At 42.4% G+C, this 25,053-nt stretch overlaps 2 protein-coding genes across 2 annotated transcripts; both read left to right on the top strand.

The window, feature by feature from the left end:
- The first annotated feature begins 11,107 nt into the window (after window positions 1–11,107).
- Window positions 11,108–12,064, top strand: LOC103646295 (uncharacterized). The gene has a single exon (XM_008671023.2). It carries the CDS (start codon window positions 11,218–11,220, stop codon window positions 11,854–11,856), a length of 639 nt encoding a protein of 212 aa, XP_008669245.1. The 5' UTR covers window positions 11,108–11,217; the 3' UTR covers window positions 11,857–12,064.
- Window positions 12,065–13,664: 1,600 nt separating this feature from the next.
- On the top strand, window positions 13,665–23,750 carry LOC103648558 (uncharacterized). Its single transcript, XM_008673007.3, has 13 exons — window positions 13,665–14,595; window positions 19,696–19,763; window positions 19,841–19,930; window positions 20,018–20,482; window positions 20,599–20,702; window positions 21,458–21,561; window positions 21,652–21,768; window positions 21,853–21,933; window positions 22,016–22,264; window positions 22,540–22,624; window positions 22,704–22,771; window positions 22,995–23,069; window positions 23,146–23,750. The coding sequence occupies exons 1-4, from the start codon at window positions 13,665–13,667 to the stop codon at window positions 20,318–20,320; spliced, it is 1,392 nt and encodes a 463-aa protein (XP_008671229.3). The 3' UTR covers window positions 20,321–20,482; window positions 20,599–20,702; window positions 21,458–21,561; window positions 21,652–21,768; window positions 21,853–21,933; window positions 22,016–22,264; window positions 22,540–22,624; window positions 22,704–22,771; window positions 22,995–23,069; window positions 23,146–23,750.
- The last annotated feature ends 1,303 nt before the right edge of the window (window positions 23,751–25,053 follow it).

The following is a 25,053-nucleotide window of genomic DNA, read 5'->3' as shown; positions in this document are numbered from 1 at the left end:
CGGTTAGGGTTAGGGTTAGGTTTTTCTCTTCTTTTTTTTATTTCTTTTCTATTTCAAAATATATTTTTAAATAACCCTAAAATTCATAATAATAATGCCAAGATTATTTATAACTAAAATATTTATTTTTGGACTAATAATTATTATTTTATTTAATTGGATTTTCATTAAGAAGGAATTCTACTAATTATCCAAAATCAAACATGAATAAAACCAAAATTATTCTCTATGCAAAAATAAAAATCAAACATTAGAAAGAAAAGTTATTACCCTAATTATCATAAATACTCTTAAATGTATTATTTTAGTTGATGGTTTTTATAGTGTCACGGTAAACAACCTGAGCGCCGCTCTGGTGGTTTGTTATTGGGTGTTGATTTGAACGTTTATGGTATTGGAGCTATAGAAGAAGGAGATTTTTTGTTAAATTCACTTTGTGCAATAAAAATGATTGCTTCAAGTGGGCTTTGGCATTGGTCTATGGTCCGGCTCAATTAGACAAAAAAAAGAGATGTACTTATCTGAACTGGTTTGCATGGGCAACCATGAAACGCTGTCTCTTGTGATTGGTGGTGATTTTAATATCTTAAGATTCTCTAGCGAAAAAATAAAGACAATTTTGATCATTGGTGGCCATTCCTTTTTAATGCCGTTATTGATGGTATATGTCTTTAGGAACTAGAGATGACTGGTCGCCAATTCACTTGGGCAAATAACCTCGAAAGACCTACGTATGAAAAGTTGGATAGAATCCCGGTAACCTCATAGTGGGATCAAAAATATCCTTTGTCTTCTGTGAGGGCCCTAAGCCATGACATTTCCGTCCATGCTCCTCTATTACTGAATTCTGGGGAATCAAACTCTAGTTCCTCCCAACATTTTTATAAGTTCAAGCTAGGTTGGCTTCTGAGGGACGGGTTCTATGATATGGTTAGAGAAGTTTGGTCATACGAGTCTGGGGGTCAGTCACCTATGGAGAATTGGCAGGCTAAAATTAGGAAGCTTAGGCAACACTTCAGAGGGTGGGCAAAAAATGTAAGTGGGGCGTACAAAAAAGATAAGAAAGGATTTGAACAGTTTGGATGTGTTGGATAAAAAAGCTGAAGTATCTGTTTTGTTAGCGCAAGAGCTTGACTTAAAACAATACTTGCAAAGTAGACTTGCAGAATTACTAAGAGAAGAGGAGGTAAAATGGTATCAAAGAGCCAATACTAAGGGTTTGTTACAAGGTGATGCTAATACAAAATATTTTCACTTAGTGGCAAGTGGTAAACATAGAAAGTCGAGAATTTATCATCTTAAAAATGGGGACCAGGTTATAGAAGGTGATGCACTTTTGAAAGAGCATATCACTTCTTACTATAAAGGTCTTTTTGGTCCACCAAAAGCATCTAGGGCGTCTTTTGACTCGTCTGTAATGAATGATATCCCGCAAGTATCTTCAGATGAGAATTCATATCTAACGTCAGTGTTTACTTAAAACGACATTAGAGAAGCAATTTTCCAGATGGAACACAATAAAGGCCCCGGGGCCAGATGGCTTTCCTGCAAAATTTTATCAGGTGTTCTGGAATGTTGTAAAAGATGATTTGTTGGCTTTGTTTGATGCTTTCCATAAGGGAGAGTTACCTCTTTTTAGTCTTAATTTTGGCTACATTATTCTCGTGCCTAAAAGTAAAGATGCTATGTCTATTCAACATTATAGACCTATTTGTTTACTAAATGTTAGTTTTAAGATCTTTACCAAAGTACTTACAAATCGAGTATCGAGGGTAGCAAGTAAGGTAATAGGCCCTTCCCAGACAGCTTTTATACCAGACAGGAATATCATGGAAGGGGTAGTGGTTCTACATGAAACTATTCATGAGCCACGTCGAAAAAAGGATCATGGGGTGATTTTGAAGCTTGACTTTGAGAAAGCTTATGATAAGATCAAATGGCCTTTTGTACAACAAACGTTACATATGAAAGGTTTTTCCGAAAAGTGGTGTTCCTGGATTAATTCAGTCACAACAGGTGGTCATGTTGGCATTAAAGTGAATGACCATATTGGTGCAAATTTCCAGACTTATAAAGCTTTACGCGAGGGGGACCCTCTTTCTCCTATTTTATTCAATATAGTTGTAGACATGCTTGCTATTTTGGTAAATATAGCAAATGAGGAGGGTCAATTCGAAGGACTCATCCTGCATTTAGTGGATGGGGGTTTATCCATTCTGCAATATGCGGATGACACCATCCTTTTTTGTAGCATGACTTAGCAAAAGAGGCAAATTTAAAGCTCTTATTGATAACCTTCGAACAAGTTTTGGGGTTAAAGATAAATTATCATAAAAGTGAGCTTTTTGGTTTTGGTCTGACTGAGGAGGAAGAAACACTCTATCTCTCTCTATTTAGATGCCAAAAAGGCGGCTTTCCTTTTAGATACTTGGGGATCCCAATGCATTATATAAAGTTAAGTAATAGTGATTGGAAAACCATAGAGATAAAGTTTGAAAAGAAATTGAGCAGCTGGAAGGGAAAACTTATGTCGGTAGGTGGCCAGTTAGTCTTGATTAATTCTGTTCTCACAAGCTTAGTTATGTTTATGTTGTATTTTTTTGAAGTGCCCAAGGGTGTATTGGAAAAAATAGACTACTATCGCTCTAGGTTCTTCTGTCAAGGAGAACATCATAAAAAAAGTATAGACTTGCACGATGGGATATTCTTTGTCAACCTAAAGACCAAGGGGGTCTAGGTATTCAGAACATAGAGGTTCAAAATAAATGTTTGCTTGGCAAATGGTTATTTAAATTGATTAATGAGGATGATCTATGGCAGAATTTACTTAGGAAGAAATACCTCAAATCTTGTACCTTGTCAAAGGTAGGTAGAAAACCTGGTGACTCATTTTTGGTCTGGGCTACTGAAAGTTAAAGACCAATTCTTTCGTCTTGGTTCCTTTATTCTTAAAGATGGGAAGCAAATTTTGGGAGGACACATGGACGAGTAACCAGCCTCTAATGCTGAAATTTCCGTCCTTATATAATATAGCTCGTAAAAAAGCGATACGGTGGCGAATGTTTTTAATAGGATTCCTCTAAACATCTTTTTCAGTAGAGCACTGGTGGGTGGTAATCTTTTATGTTGGAATAGATTGGTCTTGAGTATTGCTCATACTCATCTATCCACTGGGAGAGATGAGTTCAAATGGAATTTGTCAACCTCGAGGCTTTTTACGGTCCGTTCAATGTACAATGCTCTTATTAATAATGCCAAGATTTTCTATTTCAAACCGCTATGGAAGATGAAAATACCTCTGAAAATTAAGATCTTTATGTGGTATCTAATTAGAGGTGTGGCACTCACGAAAGACAATCTAGCTAAGCGTAGATGGCAGGGAAGTAAAAAAAGTGTGTTATGTGATCCGAATGAATCTATACGACACTTGTTTTTTAAATGTCGTTACGCTAGACTCTTTTGGAGACTTTTATATTGTTGTTTTGGTTTAAGTACCCCGAGATCATTTAAACATATTTTTGGACTTGGTTGCATGGGGTGCATCTAAAAGTTAAAAAATCTGGTTATTATAGGTGTTGCAGCTTTATGTTGGGCTATCTAGATAAGTCGGAATGACTTAGTGTTTAACGAAACCCCGATGGTTACTTATTTGTAGGTTCTGTTTCGGGCGACCCATTGGTTTAGGTTTTGCGGACATTTGCAGAGGGTTGAAGACTAGGAGACATGTCGACGGATCGAAGCCACATCTATGTAATTTTTTTTCTTATTTTGGTTAGAGTTCTATGAATAGGATTACGTTTTGATGTTATAGTATGTCTGTTGGGTGTCATGTTTATTTTAATGTTTGTGGTGTAAGATTGCACTCTATGTTGGGAGTGATGATCTTTTGGTGTTAGTTTGTATGTAAGGTTGTACCCTCCTTTGATGGAGGACAAAGCCAGAACCTGGTTTCCATTATCTAAAAAAAGAAGAAATGTAACCCCATATGAAAGCAATATATCTCTCCTATGGTCAGAATTAGCTAGAGCATCACTCATCAGAATAAGATTGTTTGGTAGAGGTCTAGATTGAAGTGATTTGAAGCCTTTTATTATGATTTATAGAAAAGAACTGAGTTGTGGGAAAAGTGTCTCCAATGTATGGGAAGCCCAGGGATCCTTCTGGAGTAGAATAGTAGAACCATCACCTGGCGAAATGCGAGAAATACCCTTGAACAAGGAGTTTAGGGATAAAATCTTTTTCCACCAAGGAGAAAGCTTGTTAGTTTTCAAAGTAAGGGAGCCATCAAGATAGCATTTCTACCAAACAAGATTAATTCAAGGGATAGGTTCCTTATTGTAAAACTTGTTCAGATGTTTAGAAGGAGAGCATCATTTTGACATCTTATATTGATAATGAGTAAACCACCCAAGCCAGCGAAGGTTTATTGGAATTCAAATCAGAGCCTCTCCACAGATAGTTTCATCGAAATTTATCAATTTGTTTAACAACACCAATAGGAAGCTTGATGGAGCACATATAGTATGTTGGTAAAGATGATAACACAGAATTCACCATCTGCAATTTTCCTCCTAGGCTCAAAAGTCTTGTGATACTAGAAAGTCTCTTTTGAATTCTATTGATTAGAGGGAGACAATCTTGAATCTTAGGTTGCGAGGTTCCAAGTGGCAGACCTAAGTAAGTAAAAGGGAGAGAACCAATTTTGCAGTTGAAAGTTCTAGCAAGGATCCTGATTCTTGCTTCATCAACATTAATAGGGATGATACTAGACTTAGAATAATTCACTCGTAATCCTGAAGCCATTTCAATTACAAATCAAATTCCAATGGTATTTTTATCATATAATCCAGGTATAGCAACTATGTGATGAAAGGGAATATGTATCTCCTGTTTGTTGCAACAAATTCAGTATGCTAGGAAATTGGTTGGTAACTGATAGAATTCATGTTGATTTAGCAATATTTATGTTATTTTCGCCAAAAAAGTTATCACATATACAAAGTAGTATAGCTTGTCACAGTGCATAAATGGTTCCAGCAACTATAGCACAAACCATTTCCTGGATTCCGGAATAATCTTATGAACATTAACAATTATAACATTGCTATGTAAGTAATATACAGAAGGGTGGACCATCCTCATAGGTGATCCAGTCGGGTGTTTGGTTCCTCTAACTAAAGTTTATTTCGTGTCACATTGGATGTTTTATTGTCAATTAAAAGGATTAAATATAATTTAATTAGAAAATACATAGATGAAGGCTAAACAAATAGATAAATTTATTAAGCTTAATTGATCTATGCTTATCATATGTTTACTGTAGCTTCACATGGACAAATCATAGTAATTAGGCTTAATAGATTCGTCTTGTCGTTTAATCATCATTTGTATAATTAGTTTTGTAATTAGACTATATTTAATACTTCTACCAAACATTTTGATGTGATGGGACTAAAATTTAGTCACCTTGATCCAAATGCCCCCAAAGTGAGAAACATGTTGTTTCATTTGGCATCGCGCTCCTGCTCCACACTAGTACTGGAGAGGACACATTCTAGGCAGTACAACCGTCAGAGCTACATGGTTGGTGTCGCATTGAGGTTCAGCACCATCACGTCATCTCTAGACAGAGCAACTGCTCAATGATCTAGTCATGGCTGATCTCCATGGGTGCTTCAGCGAGTCCCTTGTCACGCTCAAGCAACTCTATGCCAAGATGCAGGTGAAAGTCCCTTGTGGGTTTTTGTGTTTGGATGACTACATTATTAAAGGACTAACAAGTCTGTTGAAGTGTTGAACATGAACTTTCTGAAGATCTTGCCAGGTTCAACACATGGAGTTGATAGTGATATTCCATATAAGCTGAGATGAATATGGATTATGGATATCACAAGTGAAGTTGATAGGATGGACATTGCTAAGTGGGATTCAATGTGCATGACTTGGAGACAGATTGGTGAACTGAGGACAAAGACAAGAAGGACTTCGAGGGACTAGAGCAAGGGAGAAGGTCAAGAGGACCGATGTACCTAGAGGTGGGCACTTTTTTTACCATAAACCATAAACCGAACCGAACCAAAATTTCGGTTTTTTGTAGTTTGGTTTGGTTTTGTTTTTAGCATCTACGAAGTTCGGTGTTCGGTACGTCATTTTCACTATATACCGAACCGAAATACCATAAACCTGAAATACCAAACTTTATTAATTATGGAATCAGATTATTTGATTATGTGAACGAAATGTGTGATTCAATGAAATTGTTGTTCACTTATTTTATATGATGTATCTCTAAATTCTTGTATTATATAATTTTTACATTTTGAAATGTGTGTAATGTATCATGTAAACTTATTGTGTATGTTGTTTTGTAACCAAGCTTGGTGTTCGAGTTTTACTGAAAAACCGAAGTAAAAAACCAAAACCGAACTTCTTGGTTTTCCAATTTTTAGCAAAACAAATGATTTCTAATATCTATAAAACTGAAGTTTCTTAAAACCAAAAAAACAAACCGATGTTTCAAAAAAACGAATGCCCATCCCTAGAGGTACATAAAGCTAAGTTGAGGAAGAGGTTCTTGCAAGAAGTCAAGGTTGATAAAGTGTAGAAGGGTTATTATGCATTGAGGACTATGACATAAGGATGTGACTTGAATCCATCGATGTAACTCATATGGTTTTACGGTTCAAGTCATAATGCTCAAGATCCTAGCTCGAGTGAAGTCACGGTCACAAGAATGGGCAGAAAGTATCAAAGTCAGAACCTGGAAGGGCCCAAAGAGCTAAGCACACTTTGATTCAGAGTTTGGGTCATTCCTGTGTTTGGAAAGGTTCTTAGTCACCATTAGAAGGTGTTAGAACTCAAGAATAGTGTAGACTTGATCAAATTCAGAGTTCGTGGTTCTAGAGTCCAACACTCAGCTCAAAAAAGGCTAGAAAGGGCAAAACTTGGTAAAGGTGAGCTCCAGTGAGTTCACGAGTTTGAAAACCTTCTAAATGCCCTTATGAATGTTTCTAAGTACTTTGGATAGGCTAGAACTAACATTTATTGCAAAAGTGTTTTTGGTGCCCATTTGAGTTGAAACATGAATTCTATGTAGAATATGATATAGAGGTGAGTTTCTATGACTTAGTCAATTTAATTATACTCTAATCATATTTATCTAAGTCATAGGAAGGTGATCAAGAAAGTCCAAGTTGAATGGAGGAAGAAGTGCTGAAAATGGTTAAGTCTGCTGCTGTCTATGGCGCACCGGACCGTGTGTGCTGAGAGAACAATAAAGGCCTAGGTGTACAAGTGCATCAAACCTTAGGTCCATGTGCACCAAGCCGCCTACAGTGAATAAGTCGCTCTCGGGTGTTTGGAATTAAAAATCATTGGACCTCGGTCTAGTGCACCGGACCACCTAGGTCCAACGCCTAGCTAATGTGGCCCCTGGTCCAGTGGTGCACCTGCCTGATCTGGTGCTACATAGGGAAGGAAGGTCCCAATCAAATCTCGAAGATGCAGGTGACCGTTGGTGGTCTGGTGTGCACCAGATCGGTTCAGTGCACTCGAGAAACAATAAGTTCTGTAGATTTTTAGCAACGACTCTATTGGGCCTTGGGGCTATAAGTAGACCCCATTTCGATCCCAAGCAGTTACCAAGGCAACAAGCAAGTAGAGAACAAGTGCATACTCTTATTCTATCCCTCTCTTGTGTATTCTCTTGTAGACCAAGTATTGGCGTGTGTTCTAGCCAAAAAGAGAGGCATGTGCACCATAGTGCTGCTACATAGAAGAGCTAGTGTGATCTTAAGCATTCGAGTTGCTATTCTACTATAGAGCTACCAAGTTGTGATAGCATCAGTATTGTTGTAACCGCCATCAAGACATAATAGAAGTCTTGGTTTATCACCTTGGTGATAAACTTGAGCAACCAGGGGAAGGAGTTGAAATAGACTCCAAGCCAGTTGGCTAACTCCAACGTGGATGTGGCAAGCACTGGTTGTTTGGCCAAACCATGGGAAAAATCTTTGTGTCCCTGTATTGAAATAGACTTCAAGCCAGTTGGTGGTGTTTGTTGAGGCAAGGATACTCAATCAACTTTAGTTATCTGTTGCAAAAAAATCAAATGACACTTTTAAAGTTATCATGATAGCAGACAATCATGTCTATTTTGAAACATTTTAAATAAAAAATTACAACCTTATTCTTGACCTTGGGATTTGAAGATTTTCAATTCATGTAGTTTGTACTGATTGTCCTTGCCTGTCACATTAGTTTGGAATTCTCACTGGAGTCTTTAATTAACAGAAACAAACAACATGTTCCTGCTGTCAAGTTAAGTAATTCTAAGATTTTCGGTTCATGTAGTCTCTACTATTATAAATAATTCTAAGATTGCACTCAAGTAAGTAATTTTTGTGGTAATAGTTCTGCCAAATTATTTTCAATTCCTTACTGTCTATCTGAGTGTCGGGCACTCAAGAATTTCTTGCTGTCTAAAGCCTCGTATGTTCAGTTCATCTTTGCTATTATTCTTTGTATTCAACTTATGGGTTCAACTACTAGATTCATCAAATATTTTGTATGTATATATCGTATGCCGTTGCAACGCACGAGCACGTAACTAGTAAAATTCAATATAAGAGATATGCCAAAGAGAAGTGATATGATTGTAGACAATGCACACGAACTTCTAATACTTGTGTTTTCTATTAATAATCGAGACTATGTAACACGGGTTAATGGACTAGTTCTCTCTTAATGCCAAAATGCAATTGAACTGAAGATTAGATTATCACTAGTCGGTTACCCGTGCGTTGCGATGGCTCACAACAATACCCACGTAAATTATCCACCAAAAAGATCTCAAGATTTTTTATTGGTTGTCTCCACTCTTCACATAATATTTTTTATGAACGCACGGGTATCATAGGCAACAAATCAGAGACCCCCATCCCTCGTCTCCCCCACTTCCAAGGTTTCGTAGAGCAGGAGGTGAAAGGGAAGAGGCGGGCATACCTGTTCGTTGCCGGAGAAGGACACGACGAAGACTTGGGCATCTGGAGACGACATAGGTAGTATACCGCTAGATATATAGGGAGAGAGCACGCAAGCGGAGAAAGAAGCCTAGCTGGAGCAGCTCCAAACCAAGAGGCACCCGCAACAGGCGTCAGTCCGAGAAGGGCGAGAGAATGCGAGTGTCTTCCCAACCCTGGACCCGTCGAAGCGACACAACACCGCCACCAACTCGGTAGCATATGCCGACTGCTGTCACGCTACGTGCCTTAGTTGTCCAATATCTTAGACCTGGACTCCTCATCGCTAAGATAACCTACGCGTGGCAGGCGTCACCATGTCCTCCTTGACGGCACACACGTAGAAAGGCCAGGAGCATGACCGACTCGCCCCGTACCCGCGTCGACGAGCGTCGGTCGACTCGCAGCTGTGATCATGGGCGGGGGCAGCAGGTTGGGGTGGAAGAACAGGGCGAAGGCAGGGAATACGAATGGGACATCCGACGACGGCGAAAACGATGGTACACGCATGATGTGAAACGTCCTCGTGGACGTGCAATAGGCACTGCGCGAGTCGGTGTCGGGGCTAGTATCAAACGAATACGGGGAGGATGCGCCTGCTCCTACGCCCTCTGCCGAGAATGGGGTGGCGCGGAGGTGGAGGCATGAGGGGAGAGAGAAAAGAAGTAGAATGGCGAACGAGATAGTGGCAACTGAGGCGAGGACCATTATTATCGTGCGGAGGTATAGATGGTCAAATAGTGCCTGGGCCAACTCAGCACGAGCGTCGTGCGGTGCTTGGGTCGTAGCCTCGACCCGTAGTGCTGGGCCGGTCCGACACGATTTTTTTTATTTTACAAAAAAATCATATATACATATGTACAATTTATATTCAATATTATAAACATCTGATCATAATATTCTACTAGTTAGACAACTTTGCCTAGTGTCTTCCACCCTTTTTCCATCAGGATGTGGGTTCAAACCCTACATTCTGCACCGCTTTTTAACATACCCCACCTGCTGCACCGCTTTTAGGTTCAAACCCTACATTCTGCACCGCTTTTTAACACACCCCACCTGCTCACCGCTTTTTAATATTTTACACTTAGTTGATTTGTAAGAAATGTAGGGACTTTTTGTAAAAAGATGACACAAGGCGACCGTTGAAACTAGTGCTCCAAGTATAGTAGAGATTTTTTGAATAAAATCTTGCATTGCGCTTTGCTTGTTTGGAGTTTCCCTCTCTCTCTCGCTTGCATTGTCGAATTTGTTTGCAGAATAAGAGTTATGGTAGGTGAGAAATAAGGGCCCAATTTGTTTCGGCTTTTTCAGCTTCTGACCGCCAGAATCTGCTGTAGACTACTAAACAGCCAGATTTTCAGTCTGTTTCTATGAGAACCACTTTAGGGCTTGTTCGCTTTTGTGTTAATCCATGTGGATTGGGTGGGATTGAGTCGGATTAAATCCATAGTAATTCAAAATTCATCCCAATCCCTCCCAATACATTTTAATCCACATGGAATGTCAATAACCGAACAAGACCTTAGGTAAAACCGTCCAAAATCAATGTAAACACAGAATCGATCGAGTCATAGGAAACCGTTACTTTCTATATTCTAAATCACATAGACTCTTTTATTTTCCTATGCACGTGATATTCATGATACTTAGATTCTCTTCATAGCTAGATTCTGCGTATACCAAAATCCTCAAAAAATCTCGTTAGGAAAAAAAAGTTGAAGCAAATATATAGTTTGTTTGTATAATTCCTGCGGTAGTAGGAGCTTGGGTTTGGGCCGTTGTGATGTTCACTTGTTCCGTTCATGACTTTTGAGGGTTTTTTTATGCATACCCTGTCGAGACTCGAGACTCCAATTGGAAGGCATGTTACTAATTGTGATCGCATATTAAACCTCCACTATTAATAAACCTCTAACCATTTTGCAAACTAACGCCGCCCCTGCAACTCCAGTTTGAACTGTAGGGGGGGAATCTAACCGCGGCCCCACCATGTAACTAACTGGCCAACCGACTTATCAGCAGCTCAGGATCCTCCCTACAAATACCCGTGCCGCCTCACCAATTTGGTCATCCTTCCACTCAAACGATCGCAACACGATCCAAAGAACGACGTGGGGGAGCGAGCGATAGAGCCAGAACAAGAGGAGCGATCCAGAGGAGAAGACGAAAGAGTCAGGGGAGCTGCTAAGGACCGATGGCCGACCCCAGCTATTGGATAGGGATGGACATCGAAACCTCCGTCACGATGCTCGTCATCTGTCTCGCCGCCGCCGTCGTGAGCGTGTGCCTCTTCTTCATTTTCATGTGCATCGTGCAATGGTTGGACTCGCCACGGATGCGCGTCTTCAGGCTCGGCGGCGTCACCACCCTGAGGCAGAACCTGGACTACACCTGCACCCTGTGCCAAAACAGCATGGAGGCCGGCGAGAAGGTCCGCACGCTCTCCTGCGACCACGTGTTCCACTGCGGCGGCAGCGTCAAGTGCGAGGGAATCGACCACTGCCTTCGCACCGGACCGATGGAGCGCTGCCCGACCTGTGACCGGGTTCCCCATCCCGTGCCCTGGAAGCGGACACCGCCACCGTCGCCACCAGCACCTACACCTTCACAGGGAGCATTGGCGGCAGCGCTACCACCTTTGCGGCTCCCGTTGTCGACGCGGGATTTGGACGAGGCGCTGCTGCGTTGGGAGCAAATCCAGAAACTAGCGGAAGCGTCGTCATCAGCATCGCTGCATCGGCGCCACCCGCGGACGTCGACGTCGGACAAGGAGGAGGTGTTGCCGCTTCCGGCGGACGACGAGATACTACCTGAGGCGCCGTCATCGCAGTAGACACGCGTGCGTGATCAAGCCTGGATGGGACGGTGTTGACACAGCACGTCCTGTGTGCGGCGATCTCGAACTGGGTCAGTTCGTGGAGATGTTCTTCTAGGATTCTTTCGTCATTTTGTTTTCTGCTTCGTTGAAACTGATCGAGGGTAGTGCGTCTTTCTGATGGTCAGAGACTCAGGACCAGTTCTTCAAGTACTCCTTAGTTGTTTCCGGTTTTGCTTCCTTCGAACTCATCGAGCTTAGCTGCGTTCCTGCTCTTTTGTTCGGACTTCAGAGTTGAGTCCACCTTAGGGCTTGTTCGGTTATTTTCAATCCATATGGATTGAAGGGGATTGATACGGATTGGGAGGGATTTTGACTTGCTAGGGATTGAAACCCTCTCAATCCCCCTCAATCCATATGGATTGGGGTAGAACCGAACAAGCCCTTAATGAACCAAATGTCTGAATGCCAATGAACGATGACTTGTTAGTTCTTACATCAGCATGAATAGATCCTTGGTTTTCATTGCTCTTATACTTTGTCTCAATGTGAAAATGATTTCAGTATGAACTGTTGGCAGCATGGTTTGCTTATTTCTTGCTTGACATCAGTTACTTCATATTCTTTCTCGAGAGCCAAAACCTTGTAGGTTATGATTCATAGTTCGCTGCTTGTTTGCTTTATATCGCGTTTATTTCGTTCTTGATATTGCCGGTATTATACATTTATGAATATATGATAACTGAAGATCATTATACTGTATAACCCTCTAGTCTTCAGTTTTTTTCACTGTATGCAACGCCTTATCAGTTTGAGACATTAGTTGAATTTCAGGACGATATGAGCAGGTTTTGATTTAAACCTGAATCTGCTTGTGATATCTTGCGTGTGATGCCATGATTATACCTGCATATTGTTCCTAATTTGCTGTTGCCGTTATGTCTTTTCAGTTTCTTGTGTAGGAATAGTAGCAACAAAATGCTTTACTGAACATTTTAGTTCTGTCAGGTTCTGTGCTTATGAAGCAAACATCAATTTTATCAGAACAGGAACTGTAGCTTAGTTCACAAGATTTACAGAAGGACTAATCATATGTTCAGCAGCAAAAATTGGAGGTTTTTTTTGACCTTTTTAGCACTCAATAAAAAACTAACAGAGTACGGAACTGCTGTCATGCACAGATGCTGTTGCAAGAACTAGAAAACATGGCAAAATCTAGGAATTCTCATCCCAAGATTCCTATTCAGCAGTATCAATTTGCACACGAGGAAATGGTACAAAGTGCCAAACCAATTAACGAGAATCTATCTGTTAGCTTTCATCAGATGATAGGAACTGAGCCAAGAACTAACAGATCATTGCTTAGTTCATCACAAGTGGACGTAGATCAGAAAAAAAGAAACAAACTAAGGTGTTGTTTGGTTCAAAAAATGTAACGCAAATGGTAATGGTAATGGTTTCGGCTTGATTACTGGCGGTAACAAATTTGAATAGGCTGGTATCAAATTTTAGTGTGGTATCTGATTACGGTTGGACTAAAACAAACATGATTTAACGTTATCCGTTACCCATTACGTTACAAATATGTGAATCAAACGGCATCTAAGTTTGATCAGTTCCGAGAAAACAAAAAACAGAAGTAACGAAGGACTCCTTCGATCAGTTCCAAGAAGACATAGAAAGAAACGACTAATGAATCCTTAAAGAATCTTTCGAAGATCTGATCCATACGGGCCTAAAAGACGCCAACACTGTCCCATCCCATCCAAGCTCGATCATGCGTCTTTATTAGTGTAACACATGGCTTGTTTCTGGCATGGTGTCACATGGCCCAACCCACGGCCCAACTCGGAAGATGGGTACAAGAGCAGCATCAGAGAAATGAGGAAGCAGAGAAGAAAAGAATCGGATCTTATTCCCTTCTGTCGCCGTCTTCAGGCGCGATTCAGCTCGCCAACGCTCGACGGCGGCCCTGCGGTGCGCTCACGTCCCGGTGGTGGCTCACCGGAGGCTACGGCCCATCACAGATGGTATTCAGAGCCGTTCCAATCCCTGGAGAAATTTTTTGCCATCCTACCCTACCCTATTTCTCTCTCGATTCCGCTCAAATCCGAGCAGTCGGGAGAACCATATTCGACCGGGAGCTGTTCCACGTCGACCTCGACGATGCACCCGTCTTCGACGCCGACACTGACAACCTCAGCGTCGAACCCATCTTTGACGACGTGGTGTTCGAGGACATTGAGCCCAACTTCGACGACCTCGATGACGAGCCCCTCTTCGACACCAAGTTCGACGAGCTCGACAAGGGATCAGTATTCGACACTGAGTCGATCCCCGACCATGTCGCCGTCTCCGTGTTCGAGTTCGTCAGGCCGGAGTATGATGCTGAGCTCACCGTCTTCGACACCGACTCGGACAGCCTCAACGACCTGCCGGTAGTCGACATGGGGCCGGTCCATGACGCCGAGCTCGCCGTGTTCAACCAAGGAAACGACGGCTCCTCGACTGCACACACCGGCGTCCTCGACGGGCACCCTGTCTTTGACGTGGAGCTCGTATTTGATGAGGAGCCTCTCATCGAAATCGATTGCAGCATCTTTAACACTAATGCGCCCTTCATGTGTTTGACAGATTGTCTGAGCTACGTCGATGACATGGTGTCTGCTACTTTTAAGGAGGGGCATATCTTTGATAAGGAGACTGTAGTAGAAGCAGTACAGAAGGAAAGTGGCAGGGATTACTATACTGCTCACGGTGAGAATGCCATGTTTATTGCAAGGACATACTATCACACAATTTCTGCTTTACGTCATTTAGGCAGCAACTCTGGTGGAATCTCAAGTGTCGGTGTGAGCGAGGCTATGTTTGAGACCATTGTCCGCAAGATCTTATTAGATAGGACTGACTGTACTTTAGATTTCTACGAGGGTAGTAGCTCTGATTGGAGGTTATCAAAATCTGGAAAACCTGGAAATATTGGTGGATTTGAAGACATTTTGTTTATAAACAATGACATGCAAGAGTCACCAGTCATGACCAACAGGAAGCTTGGGTTGGCTGAATTCCGTGAAGATAGCCGATTCACAAATGTTGGATCAGCACTTCTTGCATTATGTCTCACAGCAGATTGTGAGAAATCCATCAATTCACATTCTCTTCAAGATGCCATTACTAAATGCAGTATTCTGTTGACTGAGAGAAAAAAGTCTAACTTCAAATCAAAGGATCTTGTGCAAGATCTTGAAAAAATCAGAAGTTCTGTTAAACTAGTTCATGATCTGATATCTCAATTTGACTACTCTCTTGGTGCCCTTGGAGCTCTACTATCTTATGCTGAGTTGCTAGCAAATGATACTAATTATGGGAATTACACAATTGAAAAGTACAATTTGGACTGCTACATGAGACTTGATTCTGCTGCGGTGCGAGCATTGACCATTCATGAAGAAAAAACTGATGTAAACAAAAACTTTTATTTGTTTGGCTTGGTGAACAGAACGTGTACTGTTGAGATGGGAAAGATATTGCTTAACCAATGGCTGAAACAACCTCTTTTAGATGTGAATGAAATCACTAGCAGATTATATATGGTTCAGGCTGCTATATCTACTTTTGATACCAAAACTACTATTAGAACAGTTGTGCAAATACACATGTGTGAACCTGCTGGTGCTTCTCGAAATGTTGAACACATGAGTCAGCTACAAAAGCCTTGGGATCCTGGTGGTTTTCATATTGGGCTTGTTTCTAGAGCGCAGCGTGTTGGTTTCAATTTCAGAGAATATATTGAGCTGCTGGAGAGGTACAACAAGGCACCATTCTCTCTGAAGACTTAGGACCCAGATATTCAGCATTCTCAATTCAAAGAAGCTTCTCATGACTACTTGCACATCTTCATAAGACAAAGCAAATTCATAATGAGCAAATATACATGGCATGATGTTGCTTGGGGACAAGCAACATTTTGGCAGGGCGGTAGTGTAACACATGGCTTGTTTCTGGCCTAGTGTCACATGGCCCAACCCATGGCCCAACTCGGAAGATGGGTACAAGAGCAGCATCAGAGAAATGAGGAAGCAGAGAAGAAAAGAATCGAATCTTATTCCCTTCTGTCGCTGTCTTCCGTACGGAGGCGCGATTCAGCTCGCCAACGCTCGACGGCGGCCGTGCGGTGCGCTCATGTCTCGGTGGTGGCTCACCGGAGGCTACGGGCCATCACAATTAGTTACGACTTACGACGGAGACCCAAACTGTAGCGCGTCCTGGAATCATATCGACGACGGATACCGCTACCGCGCATCCTGGAATCAAAAAAGACGTCGACGACTGCGAGTGCGTTGGCACTTGGCAGTGGCACGGGCGCGGGCAGTGGCGCCGATGTCGTCAGCGCTTTCCACGGCAGCACGAAGTGGACGGGCTTGCAGCAAACGGGGCAGCGCATGCGGTTCTCGCGGAGCCAGTCGTCCATGTTGCTCCTGCACTTGGCACCCTTGCGGAGGTGGAAACATCAACTACTGCATCGTTTTTAATACTGTACGCTGAGTTAATTTAGAAGAAATGTAGTTATGTTTTGTAAAAATATGACGCAGGATGACCGTTAAAACTGATGCTTTAAGTATATATATATATATATATATATATATATATATATATATATATATATATATATATATATATATATATATATTCTAAACATTAAGATACATGTGGTTTGATGGTTAGTACCAAATTTCTGAAACACGTGGTGTGGGTTCGACGCTCTACACTATTTTTTGTGCGGTGTGAATAGCTATGCGGGCAGAAGGTGAAGTTGCGGTAACATCAGGTGTCCACATTAGATTATTAATAGATTAGTATAAATGAAGGGTCTGTTTAGTTCATTTAGTACAAGGGATAAAGTTTAGTCCTTACCCTATTTGGTTTTAGTGACTAATAATATTCAGAACGTATTAAATGACTCGTAAGAAGACCAAAATACTCCTTAGTATCCTCCCGCTATTTATGTAACTAAAATAATGGAGGGACAAAAGGTGAAATTAATATGGTTTATTCCCTTTTTAGTCATCCCTTGAGGGACTAGAGACCAAAATAATTTAGTCTCTATTTTGTGATACCGTTTGTCAATTTAGTGACTAAATTAAGCTAAAATAGAGAAACTAATCTTTAGTCCCTCAAACCAAACGAGGCCTAAGAAGTATATATGTTGGATATCTTAGAACCGGGTACCCAAAGAAGGCCCAAATGCCTCCCAATAACGGCCCACTAACTGACCGACCGGGCTGCCGACTAGCCTGCCTGCCGAGCAACCCAGTGAGGCAGGGTTGTTGACCAGTGTGCCTGCCGAACAACCCAGCGAGGCGAGGCTACCGACCAGCCTGCCTGCCGAGCAACCCGGTGAGGCGGGGCTGCCAACCAGCCTACTTGCCGAGCAACATGGTGAAGCGGGGCTGCCGACCAACTTGCGCGCTGAACAACCCAGCAAGACGAGAGTCGGCTCTCAAGCGAACTCCTCTACTGAAGGGCAGAGCCGACCTAGTACTATCAGTATCAAGCCATGTCGGCACGATGGGGCAAACCATCATCGAGCCATGCCTAGACCATGGAAGCGGTATCGAAGGGTCTCTATCAGGCACGACGCCAGATATGTATCACCATGACTAGTGGGACCGGACAACCCCACCCACAGGGACCTCAGCACCGGAGTCTCTACAATAACCCATACGCCGAAAGGGACAGGGCAATACGCTGTACCAAGCATACGCCTACGCATTATTAAAGGTGACGCTAAGGGGATGACGGAAGATGAAGTTGTACTGAAGACATCCCTAAACCTCACCTCGAGCTGACTCGACCAGACCTACTAAGCACCACTACGTCTATATCAGAATAGCTACAAAAACCCATTGACGAACGGACAAGACGCGACGTCATACCAGGGATACTGCGACGCACAACCTAGTAGACAACGCCATAGGGGCTATAAGTTTGATCAGTTCCGAGAAAACAAAAAACAGAAGTAACGAAGGACTCCTTCGATCAGTTCCAAGAAGACATAGAAAGAAACGACTAATGGATCCTTAAAGAATCTTTCGAAGAACTGATCCATACGGGCCCAAAAGACGCTCCAACACTGTCCCATCCCATCCAAGCTCGATCATGCGTCTTTATTAGTTACGACGGAGACCCAAACTGTAGCGCGTCCTGGAATCAAAAAAGACGTCGACAACTGCGAGTGCGTTGGCAGTGGCACTGGCGCGGGCAGTGGCGCCGATGTCGTCAGCGCTTTGCACGGCAGCACAGAGTGGACAGGCTTGTAGCAGGCGGGGCAGCGCATGCGGTTCTCGCGGAGCCAGTCGTCGATGTTGCTCCTGCACTTGGCACCCTTGCGGAGGTGGAACACTGTTAGAGATGGGATAGGGTAGCGTTATCGTGGGGAAGAAGAACTGGATGAGGAGGAATGTAGGAGACGACAGCCGACGGTGTCGAGTGTTTTCTTATTTCATCCAAAATTGTCTCCTTATTACTATCTTCGATTCTTAAATAATATTTGTCGGTCGCTAATTTATTTTTAAACTAAACCATGATAAATATGTAAAAACGAAGGAAATTTTACAACTAGCCAGTTATACGTGTTTTAATATGGCTGCTATATCTCTACTACTCCTTAAGAGTGGAGCGTAGGCGTCCACACCACCACGCGGTTCTGCCTCCGCGCACCCCCTGCCGCCGCGCCGCGATGCCCGCCAATCACGCCAGCGCGTTCTCCGTGCTCCGCCAATCTCGCAGCGGCGCGCTCGGCAAACTCTCTTCCCCATTGCGGACCCCCCTTCCCCACCCATCGAAGACAGCGCCCTTTCCCCTTCCCTACATCGGCCACCGGATCCGGCATGGCACACACCTGAGATTGCGCCCTTCCCCACCGGATCCGGCTTGGCGCACACCGGAGACCACGCCCTTCCCCCCTTCCCCACCGTGGCCACCGGATCCAGCATGGCACACGTGCGCTCCGGCATGGCGCATCCAAAGCGCGAACGCCCGGAATGGAGCAGCGAGCATCCATGTACCCATCGGAGACTGGGCCATTCGCCACGAAGAAGGGAGAGGTCGCTGGCGGCTAATGCCGTCTGCCCGTCTCCGTGGCAAGATAGACGGACAGCGGACAAGTAAAATTTACTTGTGGCTGCGGCGGCGGCACGTCTTCTCCCCCGACGAGCCGTCCTCCTGGGCAGAGCAGAAGGCATCGCCGGCCCCGGCCCTGCCCCCGCGGATGACGAAGTGGCCGAGCGACGGGGTGCCGCTGCCGGTGACCCGGTTCTCGTCGCACAGGAACTCCCTGCTCAGCACCTGCTCCACCTCGAACTGGAAGTCGTGCACGAGCACGTCGGTGGGGCCCTTGGCCGCGGTGGCGCCGGAGCGCGCCAGCACGGCGGTGGTAAAGATGGACGGCATCCGGCCGGGTGAGTTGGGGTTCCAGCCGGACGGCCCGTCGATGAGGACCACGTCCCAGGCCACGTCGTAGAGGTCGTTGGGCAGGTCATTGATGGCGAGGCGGCACTCGGAGAAGAGCAGGTTCTGCACGGGCCGACACTCCTTGGCCCTCGCTGCTCCCGCCGCCTCCAGCAGGTCCCGGAAGTCGCGCACCTTCGTGGTGTAGGACACGTCGTACGCCTCCATCCCGGGGTGCCGCGGCTCCAGGTACTTGACGTAGAACTCGTTCTCCTCCAGGAATACGGTCCGCCCGCCGTGGTTCAGCGCCAGCCACAGCGGGGACTCCGCGCCCAGCCCAAACACCAGCAGTACGCATGCTGTTTCAGTGTTTCATATTCTGTTTCTTCTCATTTGACTTGATACAAGGCGGTACTACATATGTTCATTGTAAAGCTGGAAGAGGACGAAGCACCACTATTGTATTGTGCTACTTGGTAGGATGAACTGCATTTGTTGTTGCAACTCAGTACGCATGCTCCTGTTCAATTTCCTGATAATCCTTGTGTTGCAGATTAAATACAGGAACATGACCCCTGAAGCAGCTTTGGATCATGTACGATCCATTAGGCCTCGAGTGCTTTTGGCGCCCTCGCAGTGGCATGTATGCAGCCTTTTGTGATTGCATTATAAGTTATTAGTACAATACTACTGGCGTTAAGACACTATGACAATCCACACAATTTTGCAGGCTATTAGTTCATTTGGAGCTCTCACCGGTGGACAACTTCCAGTATGGAGTACGAACTTGGCCTGTTTCCTAGAAGCCATTGAAGCTGGCTGTACGAACACAGGAAATGATACTATAGTGCAGCAAGATAACATAGATAAAGAGAATGACTCTGCTATGAAATTAGACGTTTCCAGTTCCATGGAAAAACCTTCAGGCCAGGGGCCAGAGGAGTCTATCCTTGAGAGCGATGTTATTATGCAAGGGATGTCTTCAGATGACATGACCAAAGAGAAAGATCTAAACATTGGGGAAGCTACATAATCTGAGAAGTGTATTGGTGATGTCCCCATAGAATGTGATAAACATGGTGATAGTGAACCATTGAGCATGGAAGGCAAAATCATTTCTGGCAATGTGAATGTGAAGAACCAAATATCGAGGGAGGATCTAAAAGAAGCATTCAAAAATTTTGGAACTGTCCGGGTAATGATAATTCATGCACTTTCTGGATTTTGCTTATGTTGGTTTAGTAATGCTTCTATTTTATTGTCTTGAAGTGAAATGGTAATGTACTTTCTTCTATTGTGTGGGCAATGCAGATGCGCCAACAGAGTGAAACCCTAGGAAAACATGCCATGCACTTTCTTGCTGGTTATATTTCCATGTTTTCTACACAGGGTCCTTTTCAGACAGGGATAACACGGTATGTTATCTTTTATATTCAAGTCCAGGCTTTAGTTTTAGTTATTTCAATGGGTGCATTTTTTTTGTTAGCTACCGGTCTACCTCTATTTTTTTATCTTGGAATTGAATGTAATTTGGTTGTCTCAGTATGTAGCAAGTTGAACCTTATGTTCATACATGAATATATACTGTTGCTGGTAGTCTAAGACCGTTTTTCTTGCTAAAAGATGTGGTGTTTGCCAGGATTATATTGCTTGGAACAATGTTACTATTCTTTCTCACCTGCTATTGCTAGAGCAAGAAGTTCCTCACCTCACTGTGCATTACATATCAATATGGAGCATGAGCAAGGCAACACTTGGCCATTGGCTACCAAACTGACTTGATCATGGCATATGCATGTATCACTTTTGAACATTGTTGTTTAATTGAAGAAATGTTGCAACCATCCATTTTTGTTCAACTTCAGTATTCACTGTGTAATGGTCAAAGGATAAAACTCGATGAATGAAGAATGTACAAAGAGCAAATTATGGCTAATTGACCTTGCTGGAAGTGAACAGGTAGCAAAGACAGATACACATTAACTTTTTCCCTTGTCGAAGTTGAGAAAATATTTGACTTAGGATATAATTTCCTTAAAATTATGTTTTTAAATAAGAATTTTGCTTGATGATGGGACTGCACCTAGATACCTTCTTCTATTATCCTTTTTGTAATAATGATTTTGTAGTCCATGTAATTTTGTGTTCATTAATAGGATAAGCTGTGCAGGGGAGCTCTTAGCACATATTAGAACAGTGAAGATGTACAGTTGGGAGAAACTATTCACTGAACGTTTGGTGGAAAGAAGAGAATCAGAAGTGAAGCATCTCGCGGTGTGCAATTGCTTTTGATTAATCTACATTTTACAATAAGTTGAACACATCTTGTACTGGAACTAACAAGGGCCTCCTATTTCCCAATAGACAAGAAAATATCTGGATGCTTGGTGCGTTTATTTCTGGGCAACCACACCGACATTGTTCTCCCTTTCCACCTTTTCTATTTTTGCAATAACGGGACACGCATTGGATGCTGCCACGGTAAAACAATATCATGAATGATATGCTTAGGATATGCCTTTGGACCAAGAAACTTTCTACTAATATCTGGAATCCTTATTACAGGTATTTACTTGTGTTGCACTCTTTAACACACTAATATCACCGCTAAACTCATTTCCATGGGTTATTAATGGGATGATTGATGTAAGTGGATAATTGGTTTATGCCATTATACTGTTACATACATTCGCAGCTGCACTAACATTGCATGCTTTGTTTGCTGCAGGCTGTTATCTCTAGCAGACGACTGAGTAATTATTTATCTACTCCAGAGCATCACTCATCCGAGTTAAATGCCTCTGCTGACCTTTTAAACCACCACTTTAAGAGATATTCCAAAGTAACTCATAATCCAATGGCCATCATCTTTCAGAATGTATCCTGTTCTTGGTCTAGCAGCTCTGTTGCTGAACTGAACATAGTTCTCAGAGATATATCTTTGCAGCTACAAAAGGGCTCTTTATTGCAATTGTAGGTGAGGTAACTATTCTGATTGTCACATTTTCGTTTTTGTACTAAGGTGTTCTTGGAAAGTTATGTGGTGGGGGTACACAATTTCGTTAATGGTTTGTTTGGTTGGGGAAACTGAATAGCATGTTCATACTGTTTGGCACATTATATTATATTTCAATTTGCCAGTATCTGCAAAGAAATACAACCATATATTCAGATCTTTTTTTTTATAATAATCTAATCTGATGCTATTGCAATTTTTCCTCTGAACTGAGGAAATTTTATGTCCCATATCAGGTTGGTTCTGGTAAATCATCTTTATTGAACACAATCATTGGAGAGACTCGTGTCATCAGTGGGTTCAATTGCCTATGTACCACAGGTAACACTTTATGACCTAAAATTGCTTAAGGTTTGCATTGAAATGTCTGGAGATTAAAAATGTAACTGGTGTTCTTTAGGTACCATGGATTTTATCTGGCTTTTTACGAGATAATATTTTGCTTGGTAAAGAATTTGATCCAAGGAGGTAGTTTATCTGTCTCTGACATACATTACCACAAGTTTGTTTCATTATGTCATTGCATGGCATTAAAGCAGCTATCATGATTCATGAACTATTGGAGATGCTCATACACCATAGAATTTATTGCTTCCCCTTTTAATTAGCATTCTGCATTACAAAATCAATGCATATACGAAGAAGTAATAGAGGCATGTGCGCTTCATGTTGACATATTGGCAATGACCAGAGGAGATATGTCACATATTGGAGAGAAAGGTACCAACTTATCTGGTGGACAAAGAGCTCGTCTAGCATTGGCAAGGTCATGTTTTTGACAATGTTGTGGACTTTCATCCTTCTTAAGCTCGCTAGCTAACATTATGATCATTCACTTGCAGGGCTTTGTACCACAATTCTGATGTATACTTGTTTGATGACATCCTTAGCGCGGTTGACTCCCAAGTTGCTTCGTGCATCCTGGAAAAGGCTATTATGGGGGCACCAACTAATGCAGAAAACAAGATTACTAAGCACACACAATCTTCAGGTAGTTTTCACTGAATCTTGTCCAAAAAAAAACTACACCACATTGGTATTAAATGTATGAATCGTCCTTTTCCCCTCTATTCAACTTTTGTTATAGAGGCTCGACATGATTTTAATAAGGTGCGTTCACATTTTATGTTTTCTAAGTAATTGTTGCTAGGCCGAGGGAAGTAGCTACTTTGACCTGCTCAATATGGGAGACAACTATGACAGATTCTGCTCTTCTGAATCCTAAAATGACGGTGCATTACAGTAAAACGACAGAGTTCTGATGGCTCTGTTATGTCCGATGGCCCCGGGCAGCCGTCGGACATAACACAATACGTCTGACGGCTGGCAGAGAGACTAATTGGTCTACTAAAGTAGCTACTCTGACCTGCTCAATATGGGAGACAGCTATGACAGATTCTGCTCTTCTGAAGAAGCTATTTTGATCGATTTTGGCTGCAACGGTCAACTAATTGGTTTCTCGCTTACTAATTGGTTGTTTTTATATATCAATATAATTTTATCAAATTGGTTTCGTAGCAACGCACGAGCAAATACATAATATTATTATAAGTAATATTATTATAAATGCGTCGACTCAAATAGATTGAACTGTTGTCGAACAAACATTATCAATATCGCACAAATTATCTCTAAATAGTAAATACATAATGTTTAATCATAAGAAAATATGTCGACATCTTGTACACTAACTTAATATTTTTAGTGACATCAATAAGTGTGAGTGGTATGTTTGCACGGATAGCATATCGACACGAATTATCCTTATAACTTAACAGATCAATAACAAAGTTCCTCCAAAAAATCTTTGCATCCTATTCACAAGACATAAGGGAATAAAACGCCAATTTTTTATTACGTATTTATATGGTTTCATATCTATGTTTAATCACGGATTTTGCAGTCACCATTGTACTCACGCCGCCCGTCGACAGAGCCCTGAGCCGTTAGAGGCTGCTCAATTTGTGTTCCATGGCATCGCACGGGCACATACCTAGTATATATATATTCTAAACATTATGATACATGTGGTCTAATGGTTAGTCCCAAATTTCTGGAGCAGGAGATGTGGGTTCGACGCTCTACACTATTTTTTGCGCGGTATGGCAGCTGTGCGGGGCGGAAGGTGAAGTTGTAGTAGTATCAGATGTTCACATTAGGTTCTTAATAAATTAGTATAAATTAAGGGCCCATTTAGTTCATTTAGTATAAGGACTAAAGTTTATTTCTTAATCTATTTGGTTTTAGTGACAAAGTATTCATAACGTATTAAATAACTCGTAAGAAGACCAAAATACCCATTAGTATCTTCCCACTATTAGTGTAACTGAAATAATGGAGGGACAAAAAATGAAATTAATATGGGTTATTCCCTTTTAGTCACCCCTTTAGGGACTAAAGACTAAAATAATTTAGTCCATGTTTTATTCATACTGTTTATCAATTTAGAGCCTAAATGAGACTAAAATAGAGAAACTAATCTTTAGTCTCTCAAACCAAACGGATCTAAAAAGTATATACGTTAGATATCTGAGAACCGGGTACCCAAAGAAGGCCAAAAGGCCTCTCGATAACGACCCACTAACTGACCGACCGGACTGCTGACTAGCCCGCCTGGCGAGCAACCCGACGAGGCAGGGCTGTTGACCGGCCTACCTGTCGAACAACCGAACGAGACGGGGCTGTCGAGCGACCCGGTGAAACGTGGCTGTCGACCAGCCTACTAGTCGAGTAACACGGTGAAGCGGGAC

This window comes from Zea mays, chromosome 2 (assembly GCF_902167145.1).
Source record: "Zea mays cultivar B73 chromosome 2, Zm-B73-REFERENCE-NAM-5.0, whole genome shotgun sequence".
NCBI classification, from domain to species: Eukaryota; Viridiplantae; Streptophyta; class Magnoliopsida; order Poales; family Poaceae; genus Zea; species Zea mays.
This window is presented reverse-complemented; position numbering and strand designations above follow the sequence as displayed.